Source organism: Dipodomys merriami, unplaced genomic scaffold (assembly GCF_024711535.1).
Source record: "Dipodomys merriami isolate MVZ:Mamm:240054 unplaced genomic scaffold, mDipMer1.0.p SCAF_421, whole genome shotgun sequence".
Classification (NCBI taxonomy): domain Eukaryota; kingdom Metazoa; phylum Chordata; class Mammalia; order Rodentia; family Heteromyidae; genus Dipodomys; species Dipodomys merriami.
This window is the reverse complement of record NW_027205838.1, coordinates 237701-265651: the sequence shown is the minus strand read 5'-3', so window position 1 is coordinate 265651 and position 27951 is coordinate 237701. Positions and strand designations below refer to the sequence as shown.

General features: G+C 54.2%; 1 protein-coding gene across 2 annotated transcripts; it reads right to left on the bottom strand.

The window, feature by feature from the left end:
* Nucleotides 1–3185: 3185 nt before the first annotated feature.
* LOC138807582 (small glutamine-rich tetratricopeptide repeat-containing protein alpha) lies at nucleotides 3186–25956 on the bottom strand. 2 transcript variants are annotated; one of them, XM_069993358.1, is made up of 12 exons: nucleotides 25885–25956; nucleotides 14098–14233; nucleotides 13249–13355; nucleotides 12932–13016; nucleotides 11993–12092; nucleotides 9547–9651; nucleotides 8686–8824; nucleotides 8163–8225; nucleotides 6822–6859; nucleotides 6102–6191; nucleotides 5891–6011; nucleotides 3186–4201 (listed from the first exon to the last, which is right to left on the bottom strand). In XM_069993358.1, the coding sequence occupies exons 2-11, from the start codon at nucleotides 14195–14197 to the stop codon at nucleotides 5897–5899; spliced, it is 942 nt and encodes a 313-aa protein (XP_069849459.1). In that variant the 5' UTR covers nucleotides 14198–14233; nucleotides 25885–25956; the 3' UTR covers nucleotides 3186–4201; nucleotides 5891–5896. The 2 variants fall into 2 exon arrangements, with proteins under 2 accessions (XP_069849459.1, XP_069849460.1); XM_069993359.1 differs by lacking the exon at nucleotides 25885–25956 and adding an exon at nucleotides 25758–25795.
* Between the last annotated feature and the right edge of the window lie 1995 nt (nucleotides 25957–27951).

Sequence of the window (27951 nt, the reverse complement as noted above, 5' to 3'; positions counted from 1 at the left end):
TCAGATCTCAGTCTCCTGAGTAGCTAGGATTACGGGCGTGAGCCACCAGCGCCTAGCTGCCTTTTGCTTTTATAAGCAGCATATCTCAGGTGCTTATAACAGTCACAGAAAGCTGATGAATGTAGTGTGTGTGTGTGTGTGTGTGTGTGTGTGTGTGTGTGTGTGTGAGGGCTGGTGGGGTTCTGGTTCTTTGTGAAAATCTGCTCACATAATTCCCATACTTCTTTCTATGTCAACATGTCCATACGTTGAAGGGGGGCAGGGGAGGAGGACAGGGAGCAGAAGGGAAAAGGAAAAGGAATGGAGGAGGGCGAGAGGAAGAACTTGCAGAGCACTTAAACATCCATGATCTGAAACACACGTTTCTGGTGGGGTTTGTGGGTCCGTCTGCACCCTGGAAGCTGCCCCCTCTCCCCCTGCCCCACCCCACCGCCATCGAGCAGCTTAGAGGTCCCTGTGCTGAGTACATCCTGGTGTACATCCCCATTGGAGCCAAGGCAGCGTGAAGGACCCTGGCTAGAATGGCATTTTCTCTTGGTTCTGGAAGGAGAGGCTTCTCTACAAGCACCAGGCCAGGTTTCAGCTGGGTTGGGATCAGTATTAGGGCAGGCTCTGTCATTCAGTGCTGCAGACATTACTGAGGTGGTGTGCGCCCCCTGCTGGCCAGGCATGAGACTACCCAGCCCCTCATCCCAGAGGACAATGGGAGGACTTGCTATCAAATTCTAAAATGCTCATCGATTTTGCAAGCTGAGGGGTGTGATGGGGAGGCCCACTTGAGGTTGGGGTTTCAACTGAGTGCTGTCCCTTAGCTTTTATTGTTGTTGTTCAAGGCTGGCACTCTACCACTTGAGACGGCTCCATTTCTGGCCTTTTGCTGGTTCATTGGAGATAGATCTCATGGCCTTTCCTGCCCTGGCTGGCTTTGAACCTTCATCCTCAGACCTCAACTTCCTGAGTAGCTAGGTGTGAGCTACCGGCACCAGGCATCAACTGATCTGTTTGGGGGTGACATTTTCCTGCAGAGAGAAACATTCTAGAGCCTCATGAGCTAATTACCTTTGCTGGTGGCCAAATGTTTCAGGACATTTTGTGTGTTCTGTTTATCCAGGGCCTCCTGTTCACAGGCAGGGGTGCAGGGCGGGGTCTCTGCCCGCTGGGCCCTGGGTATACAAGGTGGGTCCTTTTTTGGGTGTGCCCCAATTCTAGGCCAGAAGCTCCCCAGGCTGTAACAGCCATGTGTCCCAGATGTGGCCCAGCAGCTGCTGAAATTTGCATCAGCAATCAGCAATTTTGCTCCAAGGTCATGAACAAGCCACAGCATTGTCAGACCCCACCCCAGGGCTCATCATGAGTTACATGAGCACAGGTTTAATTGACAGGGGGAGGGGTGGCTCTGTTCAGTACATTGATGGCAGAAATATTCTGATGTAACCCCATTGGCAACATGTGGTCTCACGTAGCATGATCTGGCTTGCTGTGGCCAAGTTACATGAAGGAGGCCTGGATGCTGGTGGGGGAGAACAGCGTCTCCTTCCACAGTGTTCTCCCTGCTGTGTCCCCCTGAGTGTTGAGTCTGGGGTGAGTTGGGGAAGAGGTGACTGGGAGGGGGAAACAGGATGGGAGGTGGACGGAAGACAGCAGGAAGCCCTGAAACATGCAAGCTGATGGAGAGTAATGGAAATATGCTGGTGTTTGTCAGTCTTGAACTCTGGGCCTGGGCGCTATCCCTCAGCTCTTCAGCTCAAGGATAGCACTCAAGCCACAGCGCCACTTCTGGTTTTCTGGTTGTTTATTAGAGATCAGGGTCTTATAGCCTTTTGTGCCTAGGCTGGCTTTGAACTCTGATCCTCAGATCTCAGCCCCCTGGGTAGCTAGGATTACAGGCGTGAGCCACTGGCGCCTGGCTGGCTGGTGTTCTTGAGCACCCATTCAGGGCAGTTTTCCACGCAAGGTGCACCAGGTGCACCAGTCCATATGACTGCTTAACAAACAAGGGGTGGAAAGAGGTCAAGAAGGGGGCCACACAGATGGGACCTGAGGCCTCACGGCATGCACACCTGCCGTGTCCTAGGGGACGCCCATTTAGTGCCTGGCAACACCAGGATGTATGGCAGATTTTGCACACACCCTCATCAGAGGGCTCTAGATGCTAAGGGTCTTTGTATGCAAGGTCACCTGGCTGGCTGGGTGTCACTGCCCACCCTGAAGGCCTCAAGCTGTGAGGAAAGGGGTCCCCTGGCTCATGTGAGCCATACATGTCAGGATACACAGGCAGTGTATCCTGGTGGCAGGTGGGAATGGAATAAGGACTTTGTATTTTGGTGCCAATACTGGGCTTCAAACTCAAGGCTGGTTGGGCTGGGGTGGCTCAGTGGTAGAGTGCTTCCTTGCCTCTCATGCATGAAACCCTAGGTTCAATTCCTCAACACTACATAAACAGAAAAAGCTGGAAGTGGTGCTGTGGCTCAAGTGATTGGAGCGCTCGCCTTGAGCTGAAGAGCTGAGGGACAGCACCCAGGCCCAGAGTTCAAGCCCCACCACTGACCAGAAACTAAAAAACAAGGCTGAAGCCACAGCTCCATTTGTAGGCTTTCTTTTCGCCAGCCCTGGGCTGAGTGTTGTCTCTGAGCTCCTTTTGCACAAGGCTAGCACTCTACCACTTGAACCACAGCGCTACTGGTGCCAGGGCCAGCTGAGCAGCACCCATGGCCTCCCCACCCCATGCCAGCTCACTGGTGACCTTCCCTGTCACCAGCGGGAGCTGACAGCAGGTAATGCTGACCCCCAAATCCCACCCCACCTGAGCTGTCTGGGCATGACCAGGACTGCGGGCGGGCGGGCCTACCAATACCAGCTGCACCCAACTCTGCTGTTCCCCGGCCAGGTGGACTCTGGCTAGACAGTAGGCACCTTGGGCCTGGCCAGCAGGACCCCTCATATCCCTGGTGACAGGTACGGAGTCCATGAGCAGCGTGGGTGCCACGCATGCCCATGCTTACCCCGTAACCCTTGTGTGCCAGTGTTGCCCACGGGGACATGACGGGGGCCTCACTGCAGACTACGGCTCAAACCTGGACTCTGGTACGAGATGGGGAAGGACTGGGCAGGCCTCGAGGTGGCCACAGGCCAGCAGTGCTGGGGGGGGGGGAGGGCAAGTGACACTCAAAGATCAACGCAAGAGCAAGAGGTCATGATGTCGCTTTATTCCACATCCATCGCCTCAGCGTGGAGCGTGTGGCCAGCCCACCCCGTGGGGCTTGGTAGCGGCCGTGGCCCCTTCCTACCGGCTACCTACGCACACACACACACAGTTCTGCCTCTACCTTGCAATGGCTACACACGGCCCTGACTGCCACCATGGAACCGCCACAAGACTGCAGGGACATCATGGTGGCCACGTTTCCTGGACAGGCTTTTCCTCCCTGGACACAGCTCTGGTGACCTTCTCAGGGCTGAGGGGTGGTGCAGGAGTGGGGAGCCCTCGGAAGGTCCCTGGGCCTGCTGGACACCTGCAGGGTTAGGGCTGTGGGAGGGGACGCAGGCAGCCAGGATGTCCTGGTCTGTCCGCTGTGCCCTGGGGACAGAAGGTCACGCATCGCTATTGGCTGTGAGGGCTGGACCAGGAGGTGGGACAATGGCCGCATGGCTATCTGCACATGCGCAGCAGGAAGGAGCTGCTAAAGCCGTCCTGTGTCCACGAGGCTCAATGTGCAGAAGCCGCGTTTGCCGAGCAAGCACCCGCGTGGTCCTGGGAAGCTGGCGCCCAGGCCGGGCTGGCAGTGAGCGCTCTTGGGGCCCAGGCCGGGCCCGAGGTCTACTCCTCAAGTCCTGGCCCCCGAGGCCACAGGTGTGTGCCACGAGGCTCCTCGTCACACCTGCCACTTCCCCGAGTCACCAAAGGAAGTACTCCCGGGATTCTAGAAAAATTCTGGAACAACTGGGGCTGGGGGAAACCAGCGCTGGTCTACACTCAGCTTGCTGGCTCGGTTCTCAACGCGGGACTGGGCGGGAAGAGGAGTACAAAAAGGGAGGAGGGAAGGCAAAGAAAAAAAAAAAAACAAAAACCGGGGACGGGGGAGCCATTTAACATGCAGGTCCAACTTCTTTCTTTTTCTCTCTTGGGCAGTCCGACGGGAGAAAATGGCAAAACACCAGAAGGCTGCCAGCAGGCCGGGAAGGACAGGATCGGGCTGGATGGCTGCAGGAAGATGGACACACAGGCCGTTAAGAGCCGTGGCGGGCTGGGAGACCACGCCTGAGAAGGGACACTCAGGGTACAGGCTGGACTGTCAAAAACTCGAGTCAAAACAATGTCACAGACACTGATGGTCACGTGGATGGCAGCTGCTGTGTGGCCCACAGCACATTATCCAGAAAGTTCTAACAAAGCAGGCATGGATGCCATTGAGGGCACAAGGCACCAGCTTGGCAGACTGAGAACAACTGTGCTTTATTCAAAAGCTAATGAACAAGAGGAGGGCTGGCCAGATATAGAGGCGAAGCCTGGCATGGATGTGCACGCCTCTCATCCCAGCGATGGGAACCTTACAATGGGCAGACTGTGATCCAGCGGCAGACTCCGCCTCAAACACAGCCTCCATAGCCGGGCGCTGGTGGCTCACGCCTGTGATCCTAGCTACTCAGGAGGCTGAGATCTGAGGACTGTGGTTCAAAGCCAGTCCAGGCACGAAAGTCTGTGAGACTCTTATCTCCAATAAACCACCAGAAAACCAGAAGGGGCACTGTGGCTCACGTGGTAGAGTGCTAGCCTTGAGCTGAGGGACAGCGCCCAGGCCCATAACCAAAAAAAAAAAAAACCAGCCACCACGAAGGCTGGAAGCATGGTTCAGTGGCAGAGCACCTGTGTAGCATGCAGGAAGCTGAATTCAAACCCCAGTACCAAAAAGAATTTTTAAAAAAGAAAAAAAAAAAAAAAAAAAAAGGAAGAGAAAAATCACCTAGAAGGAAAAGTATCCAAGACACATATATAAATGACATTCACTCTGGGTGGAAAGATTAGGGCTATGTTTGCAGCTTCTTATTTTGTTTTCTAAATTCTTCTGAAGTAATCATGGCTAAAAGATTAAGTGTGGGCTGGGTATGGTGGCTCATGTCTATAATCTCAGTTACCTGGGAAGCAGAGATCATTAGACTCAATCTGTGGCTAGTTCAGCAAAATGTAACCAAAACTCTATTTCAATCAGTAAAGCAAGACATAGTGGTAGACATCTATAATCCCAGCTAGAAAAGAGACGTAGGCCAATTAAGGTCCAATCAGCCCCTGGTAAAAACATGAGACCCCATCTGAAAAGTGTCAGAAGGAAAGAGGTCTGGGCCTTATCTAAAAATAACCAGATCAAAAAGACTGGGGGAGGGACTGGGAAGGTGGCTCAGTGGTAGAGTGCTTGCTTTGCATGCAAGAGGCCCTGGGTTCGATTCCTCAGCACCACATAAGTAGAAAAAGCTGGAAGTAGTGCTGTGGCTTAAGTGGTAGAGCACTAGCCTTCAGCTGAAGAGCTGAGGGTCAGCACGTAGGACCAGAGTTCAAGCCCTATGACCAACAAAAAAGAAAGGCAGGGGATGTGGCTCTGAGGTAGAGCACCAACCTAACAAGTTCAAGTCAAGCTCAAATCTCAGACTGCAAATGAAATAAAGCATAGTGTGTATGGGGTGGGGGGTCATATCCGAGCCTCGGTCTCTGCCTTGGGTCCCTGGGCATGCCAGCTGAGACTGCGTGCACCCACTCAGTACGGGCGAGCAGGAAGTACGAGCGCCTGGACACCCCTCTGACTGCCGCCTGTGACCCCAACCGTTCTGGGTGAGCCAGTGTGGCCAGCCCTCGCCCAAGGCCCCCTGCTTCCCATCCACACAGGCCCCAGGCCCCCACCTGCCGTCACTCCTGCTGCTCATCGTTGCTGGCGCTGGGGGTCCGGCTGCGGATCTGACTCCTGAGCTGCTCAATCAGCTCCGGGTTCTGCTGCTGCATTTGCTGGGCGAACTGCTGGCCCCTGGAGGACAGAGGCGCGGCGTGCCTGGGGATGCGTTCTTCTGTGCCCCTCTTCCCGCCCACGGCCCCCGCCCCCGCCAGCCCCACTCACGCCTGGATCAAGCTGGCCAGGTCCGTCTGCGAAGGGCTGGTGCCCGGAGTTCCTAAGGGGTTGTGGCTGCCAGAAATCATCCCGGACATGCTGCAGGAGAGCAGGCAGGTGGGAAGGTGAGGCCCAGAGGGGGGGGCCTGGGAACCCCAGCCCCTCCCAGGCAGGAGTCTCCATCTGGCAGCCTCAAGGCCCGCACCCCACTTCCCAGGCCCTGGGTTCCGTGGCTTTCCCAGAAAGGACCACTTTTGGCCCAAGGACAAGGGGCCTCAGCAGAGCAGTTGTCTCCAGAGGACACCAGAGGACACTGGTTGTGGCCTGTACAGACCCTGGCATGGAACTGTGGGGAGAAGGGTGGTGCCTAGCTCCTCAGTGCCCAGAACACCCCACAAAGGACCCAGCCCCACACGCCAGCAGTTCTGGGGCTAGGAAACAACCAGCAATCTCATGGCCATGGCCAATCCCACAGGACTGAGGACACCCCATTTTCAGAACAGGAGGAATCCAGAGACAGAGAGTGAAATCGTGGGGGATAGGGAAGGACAGGGTGATGCTTGTGGTGCAGATACTTTTTTGGTGAGGTCAAAGAATGTTCTAGAACAAAATTAGGAACCCAGTTGCATGCCACTATGAGTGGCCTAAGTGCCACCAAACTGCTGCATATTTTACCACAACAGAAAATAAAGACAAGACAGGAGGAGAGAGGCCGTGGCCGGCACTTACAGCTGCTGGAGTTGGGGGGTGTTCATCAGGTTTGATGCCTGGAAAAGTGAACAGAGAGTCTAAAATGAGGGGCTCCCAACATGCTTTTTTTTTTTTGGGTTGGTCATGGGGCTTGAACTCTGGGCCTGAGCGCTGTCCCTCAGCTCTTCAGCTCAAGGTAAGTGCTCTACCATTTGAGCTACAGCACCACTTCCGGTTTTCTAGTGGTTTATTGGAGATAAGAGTTTCATGGACTTTCCTGCCCAGCTGGCTTTGAACCTCAATCCTCAGATCTCAGCCTCCTGAGAAGCTAGGATGACAGGCGTGAGCCACCGGCGCCCAGCTTCCCAATGCACTTTGATTTCCTCCTTGAAACGGGCACTCACTGCTTGTTACCCGGGCTGGTCTCAAACTCAGGACCCAAGGACATCTTCCCACCTCCTCATCCTGCGTGCCAGGATGGCAGGGGTGGTCACCATGCCTGGCTGTAGTCTTATCCGTGCTGGTACTGGGGTTGTCTGGACTTGGCCTTGTACTTCCTGGACAGGCACCCTTCCGCGTGAGCCATGACCCCAAGTTGCTTGAGCCACCCCTTGGCCCTTCCCTGAACTGGTTCTGTTTGGGGTAGGGTCTCACTTTCTGCCCAGGCTGGCCTGCCATCCTCCCACCATTGATTCCCTGGGTGGGTGCGGAGTACCCAGCCACTGATGGAGATGGGAGATTTGAGAATTTTTATGCCTGGCCCCAAAAGCAATCCCAACCTGCACCTCCAAGTAGCTGGGATCACAGGCGAGTCTTGATCCCCAGCTCCCGCAGCCCAACACCCCTTTTCCTCCCATCCCCAGGCTGGGGCGGGGGTAGCTCCCTCACAGGGGGATGGAACTAGGAACATCCTTGGACTCCCCAGCCACAGGGCATGTGAGCCCCGCACTGCGCATGGCCGCCCCAGGGTGATCTGCTGGCTGACACTAGGCACGAGTGGTGAGGCTGCGTGCCGGTAAAGCTTTTGCTTACAGAAGCTGCTGGCCCTGCAGCACTGAGGATGGGATGCCCACGGGAGGGTGGGGGCTGGCTCCTGCACCCCACAATGGAAAAGACACCTGCTAGGTGTGTCCCCAGCGCCCCACAGCATGGAGCCTCACAGAAGAGCAGCTCTGGCTGGTTCTTCCTCTGCAAGCCACAGCTCTGGCAGTGCAGGCCAGGGTACCCTACGTGTCACCTTGGGGTGGTCCCTGCACCCTAGCATCTGATCCTGTCTTATGTGCTCAGTGCCTCAGGAGGGGACAAGTGTGTTTAGCACTGGGTGTGGGGTGCCAAGGCGGGGAGCACTGTCAGGAAGACAAGGATGGGGCAGGACATTACCATGCTCATAAAGCTGGGGTTGTTGAGCAGGCCAGCGATGTCAAAGGTGCCCATACCGCCAGTCTGGGGAGAAGAGAAAGGGGGGTTAATGACATGCATGACCCTCATGGGCAGGCCCTGGGGTGAGCAGCCAGGCCTGGCAGTCATAGGGTGCAGAGCCCGTGGGCCTGGCTGGGTGCAGGTCCTCGCAGAGCACCTGGTCCTGCAGGGCAAACCACCTACAAGCAAGCACACCAGGGCAGCAGCCGGCCCAGCCCCTCCGAGTCCACATCCTGCAGGGCTACTGCCAGCCCCACACCCACAGCCCATCCAAGTCACTCCACAAACTTGTCCCAAGTCCCAAAAGGGCAGCCTGCAAACCCATGGGGCCACGGCCCTCCATCCCGCTTCCCTGTACCTCCTGACCAACCTGGGCTCCCCAGGTGCCCCACGTGTGCCCTGCCTGTGTCTGGGCATCCAGAGACCCATGCACCAAGAGACCCACCCAGCTGGGACCCACCACGGGCGCCATGGCGGGGCTTACGGGACTCGGCGCCTCCCTCAGCTTCAGCTCTGCGATCTTGAGGTTGGACTTGTACGTCTCGTTGTCGGGGTCCAGCTCCAAGGCCTTCTTGTAGTAGGCCACAGCCTCGGCATGCTTGTTCAGGCTGGACAGCGCCAGGCTGGGGGGTAGGGTGGGGGGTGGGGCAGGCATGGTGAGGGACCCACAGATGGCCTTTCCCAAGTCCTTAGCCTGGTGGCCCCCAAGACACGGCAAGCAGGGTCCAGGCAAAGGTGGGAGCAGATGGAGTGCTAGAAAAAGCCTTTGTTCCCTCCATCCTGAGGAATAGGTTGTTTTGTCAGTTGTGGGGCCTGAACTCTGGGCCTGGGCGCATCCCTCACCTCTTCAGCTCAAGGCGAGCACTCTACCACTTGAGCCAAAGCACCACTTCCGGTTTTCTGGTAGTTTATTGGAGATAACTCAGAGTCTCAAGGACTTTGCTGCCCGGACTGGCTTTGAACCGCAATCCTCAGATCTCAGCCTCCTGAGTAGCTAGGATGACAGGCGTGAGCCACCGGCACCCGGTTTTTTTTTTTTTTTAAAGATCTCTTGGGCTACCCCTGGGTCTCCAGTGGACCCAGTCAGATCCCCCCCTGGCCTGGGGATGGGCTTCAGAAAGAGTCAATGAGCAGGATGGAACTTGCAGCTGAGAGGCTCAACCTGATTCGGGGGTGGCAGGCACCTCGCGGTGACCCAAGAATGCAGACCCAACCAAGTGCCTCCCCGAGCTCCGTGGTCCAAGCCACCAAATGACCAGAGTCCCAGAGGGGCTGCAGAGACCGTGTCCCCCAGGGCCAGTTAGGCCAGTGTCTGCAGGTGCGGGGAAAGGGGCGCCCGGCTTACCCCATGCGGCCGTAGGCCTTGCTGTAGGCAGGGTCGATGCAGATGGCGCGCTCGCAGTCCTGCACGGCCCCTGCATAGTTCCCCAGCTTGCTGTAGGCTGCGGCTCTGGAGACATAGAGGCAGAGGCCTGAGTGGGGGCCACCTGTGAAATGGAGCTTGGGGGCTTCCATAGAGAGGGGCACAGACATCAGGTGCGCTGAGGACGGAGGCTCCAGCAGGCTTTACACCATTATGTAGACGTGGAGACCCAAGCCGTCCAGGCAAGCGGCCAGGGCCCAGGGCCCAGAGCCCACCCCAGTCACTGGTCCCATCAGGGGACCAGGTTTTGGGGAGGCCCCAAAGCCAGTCTGCTAATTCCAGCATGCACTGCAACTACACCCCACACATGTATGCTTGGGGGTAGTAGAGTGGAGAGTAAAGAGCCCAGCCATGCCTCAGTATCCCCCTCTGCATCTGAGCATCTAGAAAACCACCCACCAAGAGGATGGGTCAAGTTCACGGAATCAAGTTAATCAGTCTTCCCAGGGTAAGGCCTGGCAGGATTGTGCTGCTCCAGAGTCACATGAGTACATAGCCAAACAATGAGCACTTGGGGAGGACCGTGGGACGGCCCAGCCACGACCTTCCACGGCAGCCAGCAGCCCCAGAGGGGATGAGCTGTTGGGGCAGAGGTGGGGGGGCTGTTCAGTGTCTAGTGATTGCCCAGCAGGGGCGCTGGGCTGGTCCCCAGCACCTCAAAGAAAGCACAGTCGCTGAGCGCTGGATGCTCATGCCTATAATCCTAGCTACTCAGGAGACTGAGATCTGAGGATCACAGTTCAAAGCCAGCCTGGGCAGGAAAGTCCATGAGACTCTTATCTCCAGTGAACCACCAGAAAACTAGAAGTGTTGCTGTGGCTCAAAGTAGGAGAGTGCTAGTAGCCTTGAGCAAAAAGCTCAGGACTGCTCAGGGTCTGGATTCAAAGCCCATGACCAACCAGAAAAAAAATTTGAAATAAAAAGAAAAGAAAGAAAGAAAGAAAAAGAAAAAAGGAAAAGGAAAGAAAGCAGTCATCTCTCTTCAGTCAAGGGGATCCACTCCTAGACGCCTGGGGAAAGCCAAGCCTGTGGACAACAGTGAACCTTACGCTCTTTCCCACGTAGATAGAAGAATAAAGGCTACATTATAAACTAGGCATCTAACGGTGGACAGTGAAGCACAACACCCACAGAAAAGCGGTGCAGATGCAGCCTTTGCCTCCCCTCTCTCTAGAAGCCAAGCTGATAGAAATATTTTGGGGTGTGGTCCACTGAGGCTGTAGAGAACAAGTCCACGGATGAAGAGAGCGGGCTGACACTTGACAGAGCTCTGAACCTTGAAACGCATCCCTGCCTGGCTAGCCCACATCCGAGCTGCACCCAGGCTGCAGCACTGGTCATTTCAGTTTCTTTGTTGTTGTGACAAAGTGTCACTGGGCAGCCAGGTTAGCCCAGAACTCCTGCTTCCTTCCTGCCTTAGATTACTCACACATGTGGCTGCCAGACCTGGCTTCCTGTGATTTCAGACCCTGGGAACCTTTGCCCCTGTCACCAGAAGCCAAGGATGGACAAGGTCTCAAGAGAAGGAGAGAAGTGACTGGTGACAATAGAGGCCTCAGAACAAAGGGAACTGCACAGCTGCCACTTTGTGTCAGCAGAACACTAAGGGCAGGCCAAACACCGTACCTCTGGCCTATAATCCCACCTACTCAGGAGGCAGATACTGGGAGGAGCCAGGTTCAAGACCAGAAAGTTAGCAAGACCAGTATCTCAACCAATAAGCCAAGCGTTGTAGTTTGTACCTGTAATCCCAGAGGCACAGGCATAATCTAAGACTATCTCCTGATAAAAATGTAATACCCTGTCTGAAAAATAACTAAAGCAAAGAAAGGGCTGGGAATGTGGCACAAGTGGTAGAGAACCTGGCCAGCAGGCATAAAGTTCTGAGTTTAAATCACAGTACCACGGGAAAAAAAGAAAAAGCGAAAAGCGGCTGTCCCAGGGTGCGATCAGTTAATTTTGCAAATATCCTGAGGCCTCTTCCACAGGCTCTTGGTCACAGCCCTGGCACCAGACAGACAACTCTGTATCTGTTTCCCACTTCATTCCCATGGTCAAGAAAGACTCGGCAGACTGCGACAGGGCTCTGGGTTGCTGGACTTCTCCATGAAATTAGAGGTCTGGGACAGGGGAGCTTGTCAGGAGCTGGGGTGAGGCTGGGGAGCTCCTCACGGCCATGAGGGCCTGGGTTCCACGCTCAACACCAAAGGAAAGACAAACACACTACTTTCACCCATAGCAGCAAACCTATTTTGTATGAATATGCAGAATGCCCTGGAAACAGCTTGAAGTCCTGTGACTGTCCTGATGCCCTGCCCCCCATTCCTCAATTGCTCCTCCCCTCCATCCTGGCCTCCAAGGCCTGTACCTGTTGCAGAAGTACACGGCGTTGGCAGGATTGAGCTCAATGGCCTTTCCATACAAGTGGATAGCAGCTTCGAAGTTCTCCACCTTCATCTGCTCGTTTCCTGCAAGCATACAGATGGGTGTACAGAAAGAGAAACCTTCATAGTTCACCCACAGCATACTGAAGACCTGGTCATTACTGTTCTAGGGTAGGATGTGATCCCACAAGCAACAGGTGATCCCCAAGACAGGATTGGCCCAGAGCCTCTTTTGTGTTGTTCTCTGGAAATAGCCCAAGCAGACATCCAGCCTCCACCATGCAGTGCTCCCTCAGATCCTCAGCAATGGTCCAGGGCCCCTGATGACTGGGAGTGTGCATATGTCTAGTATGCAAGCGTACATGCGCGGATGCATGCATGTGCCCGCAAACACACACACAAACTCTTCCCACTCTATGTTATGGCTGGGCATCTTCCAAGGCCCCCAGTGACCAGAAGCGAGTGTGCCTACGTCTAGAACACACACACTCTCTTCCCTCTGTGCTGTGGCTGGGCATCTCCGTATTTTTACTATAATCTGGACCTCACATGCCATCAGACTTTAAGGTAGATTTCAGGAGCTTTCAATACATTGTTGTATGGCTGCCACCTCTATGTGCTGCTGTGTGGTGACCCACACTGTAGCGTGGGTCAGCCTCGCCCTGTTCCTGGCTGTGTGCTGCCCTAGGGTACCCAGAGGTATCAACTGTGTCCCCTCCTGTGGCCTCTGGCCGCAGTGAGCTATGGCGCTGCAGTCTGGCTGCTGCTTTCCTCTTCTTTAGACAAGTGTACAAAAGCCCAAGGCCAATCCCAGGCGGTCACACCGGGGCACCCTCTGCACACCCTGGACCTTAAACACCATCCCCGTCCCTGAGGGCCCACTGACCACCGTCCAGCGCCGGGACGGAACTACTTTCCCATACCTTCCGTTTTGAGGCGCTCTGCCTCCGCTGAGTCCTCATCAGAAGGCGGGGTGTGCTCAGAAGGCCTTTGATCCTGCGGCTTCTCCTGCACAGAGGCGAGATGACCCACTGTGCCCCTGGCCCAACCCACCCCTCAGCCTCACCCCTCACCAAGTGCCACCAGGAGCTGCCAGGCTCCGAGACTCAGGACTAGGGCACTTCTAGTCCTACCCGAGGATGAGAAGGGCAGCATCCCTCTCAGCCCGCGGGTCCCGATCTCCAGGGAGATGCAGGTGACACACAGCCACCGCTGCTTTTCTCTTTGGGATGGGGCTCACCTTGCCACTGGCAGCTGCTTCAAATAGTTCAGGAAGAGTTTGGGGGAGTGCCAGGTCAGTGTCCTCCACAGTCACCCCGAAGGCCGTCTCCAGGCACTGGATGGCGACTGCAAGAGAAGATGGGGTACTTCCACAGTGCCCATGTGGGCTGGGCATGACAGTCTTCCTAGTCCCGATGCAGGGGTAACACTGTGCCCCAGGGTCCCCAGTACACCTGCAGCAGGTGCCCCTCAAGCTCCTGGCCCTGGACATCTTCCTCCTGCCAACCTCCTATCACCCAGGGCCGCTGGATGAGCCTGCACAAGCTGACACCAGGGCAGGCAGCAATGCACAGGGACTCAGGGAGCACCTCATGTTCCCCTGTAGCGGTCACATGTCACCTGCTGAAGGGCAGTAGGGGTGCAGCCTGGGCTGAGACAGGAGTCTGAGGTCACTTGGATGTCCCTCAACACCTGCACTGGACTGTCACGTGCAGGACAGGAAACATCCGGGGAGCCCTGTCCCCTCAGCCACACAAGTCAGGAAAGGCCTCAGTGAGCAGGCCACACCCTAACCCCAGGTAAAACTGGGGGGCAACCATGTCCACCGCCACCCGACCAGAAAGGAAAGAAGGGCTTGAACTAGAACCTACTGCCCAAGGCTGTCCCCAGCACTGAGACCCAGTACTGCAGGGAGGACCGAGCGGACAGACAGGATGATGGGCACGATGGGCTGAGAGGTAAGCAGAACATTGAGGAAGCACCACTCGAAGACTGTTCTGGAAGCACTGTGAAGATTACCAACCCCAGAGCTCAGCCTGAAGCGAGTGCATGGCACTGTGTGGAGGGTCCCATGATCTGGGGTGCCTACCTTCCAAGCTCTCCTGGGCATCGGACGAGAGCCCTCCGTGCCGGAGCTGGTCCTGCAGGAACCGGATGATGGCATAGGCCAGGCGCTTCCGGTTGTCCATCTTGAGACAGGCAGAGGCAACACAGGTGTTCAGGATCTACGGGACAAGCAGGCATGATGAACTCTCCTCCCTGCAGGGCCCCTGCCCAACCTGCCACCATGAGAGCCACCCTAAATCGCCAGCCAATTCCACACCACACTCCACCAAGGTAGGCGCATGCCCACGTTACAGAGGGGGCAGCGGGGGGGGGGGGGGGAGGTGTTCTGCCCACATACCCAGAATGACCTGGTTCCAGTGGCTGCGATGGCCAAACCTGCTGCCTCAAGACAGCCCTTTCCTCAGTTTAGCTCACTGTGAAATGTCACTAAATGATAAACCAGCACCTTGCACAGCCAGAAGTGTGTGGCTGCTCTCTGGGACCTTCAGGCCCCAGGGTTGAGATGCACCCTGCTTCTTTACTCCCTGCTCAGGTCCACAGCCTCCTAGTTCTCCCAGCAAAGCTAGAGTGACATCAAGAGAGTTCTGGAATGCAGAGACGCAGCCCATGGACGGCTCTTTCCTTACACAATGACCATGGGTGCCTGTGCTCCCCGTGTAGGCAGGAAATGCCACACAGGCCTGGGACTCACTGCCCACTGCCTGGCAGTGCCACCACAGGCTGGCTCGGCTTCCAAGCCAGTAGGCAACACGGGCATTCTGACTAACCAACATCTAAGGGCAGCAACAACAGCTGGGGCGGCCTTGTCCTAGATGGGGTATCCCAAGCCTCAGCCCCAAACCCGAAACAGGGACCTCATTTGGAAACAAGGACTATGCCGGTGGCACAAGTGGCCCTGGTGACACCATAGAAGGATATATAGACATGCAGAGAGAGAGCGGGAGGAGGGTGGTGGAGACAGACACGGTGCATGAGGGTCCCAGCAGCCAGCAGAGGCTGAGGCCTTCCTGGGGGCTCCATGGGAGCGAGGCCTGCCCATAACAGATTCCAGGCTTGTGGCCTTATTCTCAGAGAATTGACCCCATGGTACGTGGTCATCTGATGGCCATCCCAGCCTAGACATAGAGAATGGGCTGGGCCAGCTCTGGTCACTAATCAGGGCTGGGTATGGAGCCCAGGAGCCCAGGAGCTCAGGAGCTGGCACCCTGGGGCCTGAGGAGCCTAAGTCCACATATGTAATGGGATGGAGAAACCCCATCATGGCTGCTGTGATGTCAGGGGACACTAACCAAAGTCCCCAGGCCCTAAGTTCTCAGCATCTTGCAGCCCATCGCCAACACAAACGGGGCTCGGGGTACAGCTGTGTAGGTTGTGTGAGCCTCTGTCCCTGGTGGCGATCAGCTCCTCCCAAGCACTGGCTCCCAAGTGTTCAGCTGAAGCATCCAGGTCCCAGGGTGGGAGCTGGCTCCGGACAGGTCCAGGCCATGCTGCACATCACAGCAGCAACGAGAAGGGCTCCTTAGGGATGGAGGCACGGGGCACCTGGAGTGTTGTGAGGCCTGGCAAAAGACAGAAGCCTGGGCCATCTGCACCTGTGCGTCTCATCTCCCTTGCTGGACCCAGCAGGCAGGGACAGGGCTGGCCCTTCCAGTCCACTCGCAGGGCACTGGCGTGGCCCAGGCAGGCGGAGTAGCAGGCAGATCTGAGATTCGGGAATAAATGAGGGGCTTCCATGAGAAGTGGGCTGACTTCGAACTGCAACACTCAAATCTCAGCCTCCTGAGTAGCTAGGATGACAGGCCTGAGCCACCAGCACCTGACCAGGAGACTCTCAGCTCCAATTAGCCACCAGAAAACCAGAAGTGGAGCTGTGTCTCAAAGTGGTAGAACACCAGCCTTGAGGGAAAAAGCTCAGGGACTGCACCCAGGCCCTGAGTTCAAGCCCCAAGAGAACATGGGGAGGAAGAGGAGGAGACACCACATTAGGACAGAGGCAGAGATGGGGCAATACTTGGACAAGCTCATCCGCCACCCGGATGCGGGACAGGCCCTGGAGGGAGCCATCCTGGATCCCGGGTCTCAGCTCTGCTCCTCAGGCTCCAGGGCGTGTGCCGCTGTGCCGGGGTGGCCAGCGAGGCTGGCAGCGTTGGGATGGGCACTGCAAGGCCCAGTCCCCAGACAGCTTTCAGCAGCAGGGTGGCCCTATTTTTAGAAGAAGGCCTGGGGACTGTGCCCAGGGTCAGCTGAAAGGACGCATGGACTACGAACACAGATACAACCACGTGTCCACTCATGAAGGATGTGGCCCACGGACAGGTGGGATGACTGGCTGTGCACCCCCAGGGACCAGGAGCCAGCCACTCGGCCTCCCTAACAGAAGGAAGCGCATACCACAAACTAAATGTCCACTTTAATCACCAATGGCCAGGCAAGCACACCTGCACACTGATGCATGCAGGCTCCGTGTGAGGAAGGGCACACACACAGGATGAGGGACCCAGCGCTCTACCACTTGAGCCACAGCGCCACTTCCGGTTTACTGGTGGTTAACTCGAGATAAGAGTCTCACAGCATTTCCTGCCCAGGCTGGCTTTGAACCATGATCCTCAGATCTCAGCCTCCTGAGTAGCCGGGATAACAAGATGTGAGCTACTAGTGCCCAGCCATTTTGTTCATTTGTTTTGAGGCAGGGCCTGGCTTAGGCCTCTTGAGTACTGGGATGACCAGCACGGTACAGTGCCTAGCTTGTCAGACAAGTTAACAGGAGCCAACTTCTATAGGCACCTTGTGGCTCTCCTCACCCACTTCACCCACCTCACCCATTGTGCTCAGCAAACTGGGTGCGGCACCCCTTTTCAGACCATTTTACTCCTTGTGCCATGTTTTTGCATAGTGGTGAGTGTTCTAGGGACACTGGGAGATACTGTGGTTGTCACACCTGGGAGCTCCTGGCGTGGAGGAGGCGGCGGCCAGGGTGCTGCCCTGGACACCCACTCCAGGGACCAATCACTAGAAGGCACTCCACACCTTACATCATCTCCCGCCACCCTGCCCTCACCTCCCCCCGCCCCTCCCCCAGCACTGGCCATTGGCACTTCACAGATGGGAGACACAAAAGGCAGGACAGGATCAAACCCACAGCAGCCTGACCTGGCTGCACTTCCCCTGACACCCATGCTATGTCTATGTCTTGCCCTTAAAATGTCCCCAGCAAGACAAATGACCTATGTCCCCTCAGAAAGCAACAAGCAGTCCTCCTGCCTGCAGTGCCCAATGGACCGCTCAGCCTATCCAGGAAGTTGCCAGCAATAAAGTACATGGATGGTACACAGCAAGGTCAAGGACGCAGACACTTTGTGGATCTCAGAATGCACAAGGGATCAGGACACTGTGGTTCACATCTGTAATCTTAGCCACTTAGGAGGTTGAGATCTAGAGGACTCCGGTTTGAAGCCAGTTCAGGTAGAAAAGTTCAACTTACCAGACAAAAGCCAGGCTGGTGGCATGACTTAAGTGGTTAAACACCAGCTTTGAATAAAGCTGAACAAGTACAGGGTTCAAATCGCAGTATTACCACCACAAAAATGGGGGTGAGAGAAGCCAGAAAAAGGCCACTAGGTGGTAGCCACCTGCAGAACCAGCACCCAGAAAGCAGAGACAGGATTGTGAATTCCAGGCTAGGTGGGGGTCCATACTGAAACTGACAAGACACGCCCCATACATACACACAAAATCACCCTGTTTATGACCCCACTGGTAAGAAATATCTACAAGTGAACCAGGGCCTGAGAAGGAGGTGGAGATGGTATTTCCTTGAGGGTAATGGAATGCTTTAGAATTAAGAAGTGATTCTGCATAACCTTGCATTGCATACATTAATTAACTCTCAATTTTTAAAAAAGTTTGGGGAAAGCCCCAAAGAATTATTCACTGTGCAGCTGAGGAGAGAATTCTAGAGGCCAGGGATGAGGAAGGGCCAGGGCTCAGAGTGCAAACCACCAGCCTCAGAACCCAGGGTCCACTTGGACACAGCCAGGCTCATGAGGCTCATCCACAAGGAGCTAAGCGAACCCTCAGAGGTAAAGCAATCTGCCTCAGCAAACAGGGCTGCGTGAAAACTAGACAAGTCTAAATGCAAGAGTGGTGCTTACTGGACACTATGTTAAAAATGAAAATTCAAGCTGGGCGCCGGTGGCTCACGCCTGTCATCCTACCTACTCAGGAGGCTGAGACCTGAGGATCACAGTTTAAAGCCAGCCCAGACTGGAAACTCCATGGGACTCTTGAACTCTGGGCCTGGGCGCTCTCCCTCAGCTCTTCAGCTCAAGGCGAGTGCTCTACCACTTGAGCTACAGCACCACTTCCGGTTTTCTGGTGGTTTATTGGAGATAGGAGTCTCACGGTCTCTCCTGCCCGGGCTGGCTTTGAACCACGATCCTCAGATCTCAGCCTCCAGAGTAGCTAGGATTACAGGCGTGAGCCACTGGTGCCCGGCATCCATGAGACTCTTATCTCCAATAAACCACGAGAAAACTGGAAGTGGCACTGTGGCCCAAACAGTAGAGCGCTCGCCTTGAGCTGAAGAGCTGAGGGACAGCCCTCAGGCCCAGAGTTCAAGCCCCACGACCAACAAAAAAGAAAAAAAGAAAAAAAGAAGCTCAGGGACAGTGCTCGGCCCTGGAGTTCAAGCCCCAGGACTAGCTACATAAATAAATAAGTGAAATGAAATTTAAATAATTTTTTTTTAAAAAAACACAAAAGAGGGCTGGGAAGGTGGCTCAGTGGTAGAGCGCTTGCCTTGCATGCATGAGGCCCTGGGTTCGATTCCTCAGCACCACATAAGCAAAAAGAAAAAAGCCGGAAGTGGCGCTGTGGCTCAAGTGGTAGAGCATTAGTCTTGAGCTGAAGAGCTGAGGGACAGCGCCCAGGCCCAGAGTTCAGGCTCCATGACCGGACCCCCCCCCAAAAAAAATACCACAAAAGAAACCTAGAAGCCAAGCACTGGTGACTCACACCTGTAATTCTAGCTACTTAGGAGGCTGAGATCTAAGGATCATGGTTCAAAGCCAGCCCAGGCAAAAAAGGCCATGACTCTTTTTTTTTTTTTTTTGGGTCAGTTGTGGGGCTTGAATTCTGGGCCTGAGCGCTGTCCCTCAGCTCAAGGTGAGCACTCTACCACTTGAGCTACAGCGCCACTTCCTGTTTTCTGGTGGTTAATTGGAGATAAAGTCTCACGGACCCAGCTGGCTTTGAACCATGATCCTCAGATCTTAGCCTCCTGAGCAGCTAGGATTACAGGCGTGAGCTACAGGGGCACAGGTAAGGCCATGACTCTTATCTCCAATAAACTACTCAGAAAAAGCTGGAAGTAAAGCTGTGGCTTAAGTGGTAGAGATCGAGCTTTGAGCACAAAGAGACTCAGCACCCAGGACCTGAGTTCAAGTCTAGTACCAGAAAAAAAAAAAATAGAAAGCCTGCTCACCTCCAAATCCAAAGGCCTATGTAAAATGCCAAAATAGTTTCGACTTACATGAGCTTTTTCTTTTAAAAGGACTGTTTCAAATGACAGCATTATTCTCAATAGTGAAGAGGTACAAATTTAGTGTCTATGGACAAATGGCTGCATGGAAACATACAGTGTGGTCTACATGCATGCTGGAATATTACGCAGCAATGAAAAGGAATGGGGCTCTGACACATGTCTACAACATGGAAGGACTGTGAGGACACGGTGCTCAGCGACACACACAGCAGATACAGGATACCTGCTGCAGGACTCCATTCACAGGAGCTCCAGAGAGACAGAAAATAGGATAGGGTTCCTAGGGACTAGAGGGAGGGAAGTTGGTTTTGAATGGGGACAGAGTTTCAGTTTGGGAGAATGGAAGATTCTGGAGATGGATGGTGAGGACAGCCACCCGGCTGTGTGGCTGTACTTGATGACATGCACTTCACATGGTTAAAATGGTGACTCACCTGTAGAGTAAGTACAACCACCAGATATGTGTCCAAGTCTATAACCCTTCCTTTGGTTGGGAACCTGTGACTCTAGACCTGGTTTCTTTTGTCTAAGACAAAGGCCAAGCACCGGTGGCTCATGCCTGTAATCCTAGTCATTCTGGAAGCTAAAATCTGAGTATCACAGATTGAAGTCAGTCCAAGAAAGAGTCTGTGAAACTCTTACCTTAATGAACCACCAGAAAGCCAGAGCTGGAGCTGTGGCTAAAGTGGCAGAGCACCAGCCTTGAGTGAAAAAGCTCAGAGACAGTGTCCAGGCCCTGAGTTCAAGCCTCAGCAACAGCAAATACATGAATACATGCACAAATAAATCTAGGTCAAAGGCCAGCTCTGGACAGGTTTTGAGGAAGTAGTTTCCACATTTCTAGAAATTTCACAAAGACTGGCTGGGAGGATGGCTGCACCTGCCTTACCTACCTCAGATCTGGAGCAAAGGTAAAGACCTGGAAGGCTGGGGGAGAGGGGTCACAGGCTCTGCCCCCAGCGGCGATCCACTGGGACCGTCCCAGATGCAGGCCACTTGGAGGGCCTTCCTCTGTGGAAAATCTGGAGTGTGAAAACCTGAGTGTGTAGAGTAGGGGCCATGAATTCCCTCCAAGCACTAACAGAACTCTAAGGAGGAATCCTGAATGTTAGCCTGGCTCTGAGCTTGAGCTGTGAGCACGGAACGGGGCGACACGGATGGCTGAGCGTCCTACACAATGTTGGCAGGCCTCAGTTCCCTGCCCCAGCGCCTGGGCGCCCTTGCACACATGGCACGCAGGCCCAGCCTTGTTCCCCCAAGGCAGCTTGCTTTTGTGAAGAAAGCTTTGTGAGCACACACAAGCTGCCTCTGGCTGTTGCATATGTGTGGCAGAGCTGGGTGGGGGTGAAGGTCAAGACCAGGGCCCAGGCCCAGGGAAGGTGGCTCAGCAGTAGAGTGCTTGCTTTGCATGCATGAGACCCTGGGTTCGATTCCTTAGCACCACATAAACAGAAAAAGCCAGAAGTGGTGCTGTGGCTCAAGTGGTAGAGTGCTAGCCTTGAGCTGAAGAGCTCAGGGACAGCACCCAGAGTTCAGGCCCCATGACCAACCAAAAAAATAAAGACCTGAGGCCCAGGAGGGTGCTCTGGGGAGCACCTGTCTAGGAGCAACTCCATTAGCAGAGCTACTGGGCCCCTGCCACAGAGGTTGTAACATCCGGGGCAGGTGGGCACGGTACCTGGGAAGGGCCACCTGGAGCAGGCCCAATTCTGGAGGATGGACAGGGGAGGTCAGGAACCTACAATCGTAACGCCTTGCATTCTGCAGCTGGCACTCCCTGCCTTGCAAACTGTGCACCTGGCTCTAGCCTGGCCAACAACTATGGTGAGATCTGGAGAGCAGTTTCTTCTGGATGAACATGGCTATCCTGGCCTCAACCCAGGGTCCCCAGGGGACTCGACAGACACCCCCCCCAACACTGTATCCATGGTCCCAGTCCTGCTGGGGCCTCAGGACACTGCCCACACTGAAAACCACCCAGAGCAGAAAGAAGAGTTCCCAAAGCTGGGGATCCCAAACTCACATGGCTACCCCCTTGCCCAGGTGTCCTGGTATCTGGTAGAGGCGAGGTACAGGCTGAATGTTTTGTCACAAATAATGAACTCAAGGTCTCCACCTTGCCCAAAGGCATCTTGGACTGCCTCAGTCTCCCTCCTGGCCCCTGTAAGGGGCTGAGTAGCATCCCTGGGCTTTATGCACTCCACAACAGGACTTCCCTAAGCTGTGACAACCCCAGGTGTCCCCAAACATCATCCAAGTGTCCAAATTCAAGAGTGGGGGAAAGACGGGCTCCAGGTGAGGCTGGGGCAAACTTGTGGCCCAGGAATTTCTGAATAGAAGTTTCCAGAAGAAGCCAGGCACCAGTGGCTCACACCTGTTATCCTAGATACTCAGAAGGCTGAGATCTGAGGATTGTGATTCAAAGCCAGCCCAGACAGGACTTTAGTCCAGGAGACTCTTACCTCAAATGAACCACCAGAAAACCAGAAGTGGTGCTGTGGCTCAAGTGGTAGGGGGCTCTCCTTGAGCTGAAGAGCTCAGGGACAGTGCCCAGGCCCAGAGGACAAAAAGAAAAAGAAAAAAGGAAGTTTCCAGAAGATGGCCATTCAGTATGCTGGGCCTTAGAAGAGCACTGTAGCAGATGCCCATGATCCCAGAGTAAGTGCTGTCCGTGGCACTCCAGCCTGGGAAGCTGTGGGAACACAGCCCCTCCCTCAGTGGGGAGGCCCAGACAGTGCCCAAAAGTGGCTTGCGCACCCAGCTTTAGCTTTTCATACAAGTAGGGGATCACCTGGCCCTTGTACTGGGGGGAAGACACTGTGATTTCTGCCACCCCCTCCCCCACACACCCCAGGGCTGCTTCTCTGCTCACTGGCATCTCCAGCAAGGCCTGACTCTTCTTAAGTTGTGTTCCCCGACCCTGGGCACAAGTACCTGGCAACAAGTGGCCTGCACAGACATCATCAGATCACTGACAAATTCAGAGCCACGTGATCAAGTTCTAATGGGAGATCATTTCTCTTTGGCCCGTTTCCTCCTCGATACAAGATAATAAAATGGCTAGTTGTGGCTCACAACTGTATTTCAAGCTACTTGATAGGAAGAGATCAAGAAACGATGGTTCAAGGGTAGCCCAGGCAAAAAGTTAGTGAGATATCACCCCCTCACCCCCCCCCCCGGCATCTCACCATCTCAACTATCAAGTCAAGGTGGTGCTACATGCCTGCAATCCCAACTATTTGGAAGGCAGAGGTTAGGAGAGCTTAGGAAGAGAGAACTTCAAGGCAGCCCAGACACAAATGTAAAACCCTATTGGAAAAATAATGAAAGCAAACTTGGTTGAAGAAAGTAGTGCAAGCTGGGCAATGGTGGCTCACGCCTGTATTCCTAGCTACTCAAGAGGCTGAGATCTGAGGATCACAGTTCAAAGTCAGCCTGGGCAGGAAAGTTGTGAGACTCTTATCTCCAATAAATCACTAGAAAACTGGAAGTGGCACTGTGGCTCAAGCAGTAGAGCGCTCGCCTTGAGCTGAAGAGCTGAGGGTCAGCACTCAGGCCCAGAGTTCAAGCTCTACGACCAACAACAAAAAAAATAGTTCAAGTGGTAGAGCACTTGCCTAGCAAACACAAGGCCCTGAGTTCAAATCCTGGTATTAGCAAAAAGAAAAAAAAGTAATAAATATTGTCTACCTGTAGTTCTTTTCATTCCTTCAGCTTTCAACCCAGGCAGGATCTTGTCACAAACATGTACAACTAAGTCATGCCAACTACACTGAGGCTGTCCTTGGGCTGGGAATGTGGCTTCGTGGTAAAGTGCTTACCTAGCATACACAAAGCCCCAGGTTCAATTCCTCAGTAACACATACACAGAAAAGGCAGGAAATGGCACTATGACTCAACTGGTGCTAGCCTTAAGCAAAGAAGCTCAGGGACAATGCCCAGGACTGGCGCATGCACGCACGCACGCAAACACACACACAATCTGAGGCTGTCCCTAATCTGGGACAGACCTAAACCCACTCACATATGCTTCTATGATCAATCTGCAAGCTAGGATCATTTCATGCTCACACCTTGAAATGGCTACTATTCTACTCCCCATTCTGCATGAGGGTAAACTGAGAACCAGAAAGATCCTTGGGGCAACCAAAGGCCACAGCAATGAATAACAAACCGGGAGCTCTGAACCCAGGCCATCTGGCTCCTGTGCCTGAACTCCAACATGCCCTACCAAATTGGGTATAGACACACCCCAAACTGCACACAATTTCCAGGGACCACACATCTCTGTGGCGTCTCAGTGATGATGAGTTATCTAGTCAAAGGTACGATGCTTTTTGTGTGTGTGCCAGTAATAGGGTTTGAACTTAAGGCCTGAGTACAGTCCTTTTGGCTTTTTTTCCACTCAAGGCTGACACCCTACCACTTGAACCACACCTCCAGTCTGGCTTTTTTGCTAGTTAGTGGGAGATCAGAGTCTCACTGAGGGAGGTGCTGATGCTAATAATTCTAGATACTCAGGAGGCTGAGATCTGAGGATCAAAGTTTTAAGTCAGCCCTGGCAGAGACTCTCATTTATTAATCAACTAAAAGCCACAAGTGGAGCTATGGCTCAAGTGATACAGTGCCAGCCTTGAGTGAACATGCCCATGGTCTAAGTTTAAGCCCAAGTACCACACACATAGGGTCACACACATACACAGACTTTTCTGTCCAGGTAGGCTTCCAACCTTGATCCTCAGATCTCAGCCTCCCAAGTTCCTAGGATTACAGGCATTGGAGCCTAGAAAGAGTAGGACTTTTTTATTTTTTGGAGGGGGGGCAGCTCTGGGGCTTGAACTCAGGTCCTGGGCACTATCCCAGAGCTTCTCTGTGCTCAAGGCTAGCACACTACCACTTGAGCCACAGCACCACTTCTAGCTTTTTCTATGTGTGAGGAATCGAACCCAGAGGTTCATGCATGCTAGGCAAGCATTCCCACATTCCCAGCCCAAAGGTAGGATTTACAGCAGCATTTTTAGGGCTAATCATTCTCTACAGGGTGTTCCTATGTTGCTGAGCAGTGTCCCTGGCCTCTGTCATTCCATGACAACCACATGTCCCAAAACACAGCCTAAGGTACCTAGGGGACAGAACTTCCTCCTGTTGAAAATCACTGTGAGAGGGCTGGGAAGGTGGCTCAGCGGTAGAGTGCTTGCCTCGCATGCATGAGGCCCTGGGTTCGATTCCTCGGCACCACATAAGCAGAAAAAAAGCTGGAAGTGGCGCTGTGGCTCAAGTGGTAGAGCGCTAGCCTTGAGCTGAAGAGCTGAGGGACAGTGCCCAGGCCCAGAGTTCAGCCCCCATGACAAAGAAAGAAAGAAGGAAAGAAAGAAAATCACTGTTGAGAAGATAGACAAAATAAGATCAAGAGAAGCAAACAACCAAAAAACAGTTAAAAGCATTCTACCTCACTGAGGCAGACATCCCAGGTCTTAACAAAAAAATATTGCCAGCCTCTAGTAAGCGCCCATCCCGCAGCCAGGCACCCGACGGCCATGCAACCTCGACATGACTCTGAGAGGCTTACACTTTCACAGGTAATCAACCTACAGAGGCCACCGCCGCTCAGAGAGGGAAAGCCATCTGCCCGAAGCCAAACAGCCAGCCAGTGAGAGGCAGTGGCAGGATGGTCCTCAATCCCACACGTCTCCACTTTACTTCCACATACACAAAAAGACCCTACCTGTGAACCAAGCCTAAAAACGGCTTTTCTTTTTGTTTTTCTTTTTTTTTTGGGGGGGGGGGTGGTGGAAGTCCCATTTTTGTGCTGGGCTAAATGGGTTAAATCCACTCAGGCAGAGATTGTGATTCGGTCCAATTTAGAGACGGAGAGACGGAGGCTTTGAGCAGGCTGGTTCTGAAAAGTCAACCCAGTGGAAAGTTGAAGCGCGGAGACTAACGCGGGTCCCCCGAGCTTGAGGGCCCGTGTTTCCAGGCGGGAACAAACGGGGGTCCCCCGAGCTTGAGGGCCCGAGCAGCGGGCGCCTCCCTCCCCGCCGCTCCCCGCGCGGTCCTCTCCACAAGCCCGCGCAGCGGCACGTTCGGGGCCGCCCTCGACGCCGCCCTGCCTCAGTTTCTATTCCGCGCCGCCCACTCACAGGATTGACCCGACGCAAAGACGTCGGCCTCACACCTTCCTCCCCTGACGGGCTCCTGAACCCCGGAAAGACCCCAGCTGCAGATAACCCGGCCCACCCGACTCACCACGGAGCGCCCCTAACTCACCTCACAAGCGACCGAACCCCGACCCACCGACGGCTGCGCCTGCGCACCGTGGCGCCGTCCGGCCCCGCCCCCTTGCCGGGGCGCCTGCGCAGTAGGAGCCCCGTGCCAGTTTGTTTTGGGACTGCGCAAGCGCACTCTCGTGCGAAGAGGGTCTGGGCGGAAGTGGCGCGATTTGGAGGCGGGAACAAGCTGGTCGTTAGGGCAACTGACGTATGAGGCCGGAAATTAGGGTGTGAAGCGGTGCATGGTGGGAGAGTAGTCGACTCCGTAGGGTCGGAGGAGCGGACCACGTGGTGCGCGGCTGGACACGTGACTGCAGCTGCGCTTGGGCGCTGGGCGCCGGCACCTTCCCGGATGCTGGATGAATGGAGGGCGCATTTCCCGCTCTCTTTGTCCAAGCTTTCCGCTCGCTTGCACAAATGCATCATTTTGTGCCTTCAATCGTGGCATCTAAAGTCAGGGATGGTTGTATACAGCAGGTGGCTGGCATTTACTCAATAAACGTTTATTGTTGGGGCTGGGAATGTGGTTAGTGGTAGAGCGCTCGCCTTGCATGCCTGAGGCCCTGGGTTCGATTCCTCAGCACCCCATAAACAAAAAGAAAAAAGCCGGAAGTGGCGCTGTGGCTCAAGTGGTAGAGCGCTAGCCTTGAGCTGAAGAGCTGAGGGACAGCGCCCAGGCCCAGAGTTCAGGCCCCACGACCAACCAAAAAAATAAATTAAATAAACGTTCATTGCAAGCCAACCTGTGAACAGCAGCAAAGTGGGAAAAGGCAGTCAGGAATTCAATGTATAACTACAAAATTGAAAGAGTGAGGGATGGGGTTGGGACAGATGAGTGAGAATATTCAAAGGGGTGACATTGGTCAAGACACATTGTATTCGCTGGGCACCGGTGGCTCATGCCTGTCATCCTAGCTACTCAGGAGGCTGAGATCTGAGGACCGTGGTTCAAAGCCAGCCCAGGAAGGAAAGGCCGTGAGACTCTTATCTCCAACAAACCACTCAGAAAACCGAAAGTGGTGCTGTGGCTCAAGTGATAGAGCGCTAGCCTTGAGCTGAAGAGCTGATGGACAGCCCCACGACCAACAACAACAAAAAAAGAGCAACAAAGTACTCTACCTAATACTGGGATAAACAGTAAGATTTAATATTAGAATGTAAAAGAAATTTCAATGTTATACAATATGGAGAAGAAAAGGAGAGGTTAAATAGCCTGGAAAGAGGAATAAAAGAAAGAAAAAACACAAAGGACTTTGGGTACCAGTGGTTCACACCTATAATCCTGGCTACTCAGGAGGCTGAGACTGGAGATTTGTGGTTCAGGGCCAGCCCAAGAGCCAGGGGCCGGTGGCACACCTGTAATCCTAGCTACTCAAGAGGCTGCGATCTAAGCCTGGGTACGAAAATCCATGAGACTCTTATCTCCAATAAACCACCAGAAAACTGGAAGTGGTGCTGTAGCTCAACTAGAGCGCTAGCCTTGAGCCAAAGAGCTGAGGGACAGTGCTCAGGCCCAGAGTTCAAGCCCCATGCCCATGCCCGGCAAAAAAAAAAAAAAAAAGCTGCCAAGGCAGGAAAATCCACTGCGAGTCTTTGTTAGATTATTTGGATTTTGCCAGAAAACCACACAGACATCCAGATACAGAGAACAAAGAAAGGTTTATTGCCAGGAAAGGGGCCAGCAAGACCCCTTCTCACAAGGGAGAAGTGAGATGTGCCAGTTAATGTCTGGGGTGACCTATATAATCTAGGAGGTTCAGGAGGGGCTAAAAGGGGCTAGGAGGCAGAGACCCTAGCGTGAATGTGAGGACCAGGGGCTTCATCATGGCGGACTAGGATTTATGGCTGCTACCCAAATAGTAGATAAGGGTCCTGCAACTGCCCAGAACTGAATATCACTCTAAGGGGCTCCTGTTGCATTATATGGTGGTAGCTGCCCCAGAGAAGTGCCATCACAAGATAAAGGGGTTTGGAGGCTGATTATTTATTGCCTTTACTAAATGTGTTGCCTAGGAAGGGAGCTTGCTAAGTTGTGGAGATGGAAAAGAGTATACTAAGCTATGGA

Excerpts from the sequence above, each read along its gene's own strand:
- LOC138807582 (XM_069993358.1), bottom strand. The coding sequence starts at position 14,197 with ATGGACAACCGGAAGCGCCTGGCCTATGCCATCATCCGGTTCCTGCAG. Across the intron at positions 6,860-8,162 it reads ACCCCAGCTTTATGAGCATG|GCATCAAACCTGATGAACAC; the intron begins GTAATGTCCTGC and ends TCACTTTTCCAG. Across the intron at positions 6,192-6,821 it reads ACCCCCCAACTCCAGCAGCT|CATGTCCGGGATGATTTCTG; the intron begins GTAAGTGCCGGC and ends GCTCTCCTGCAG.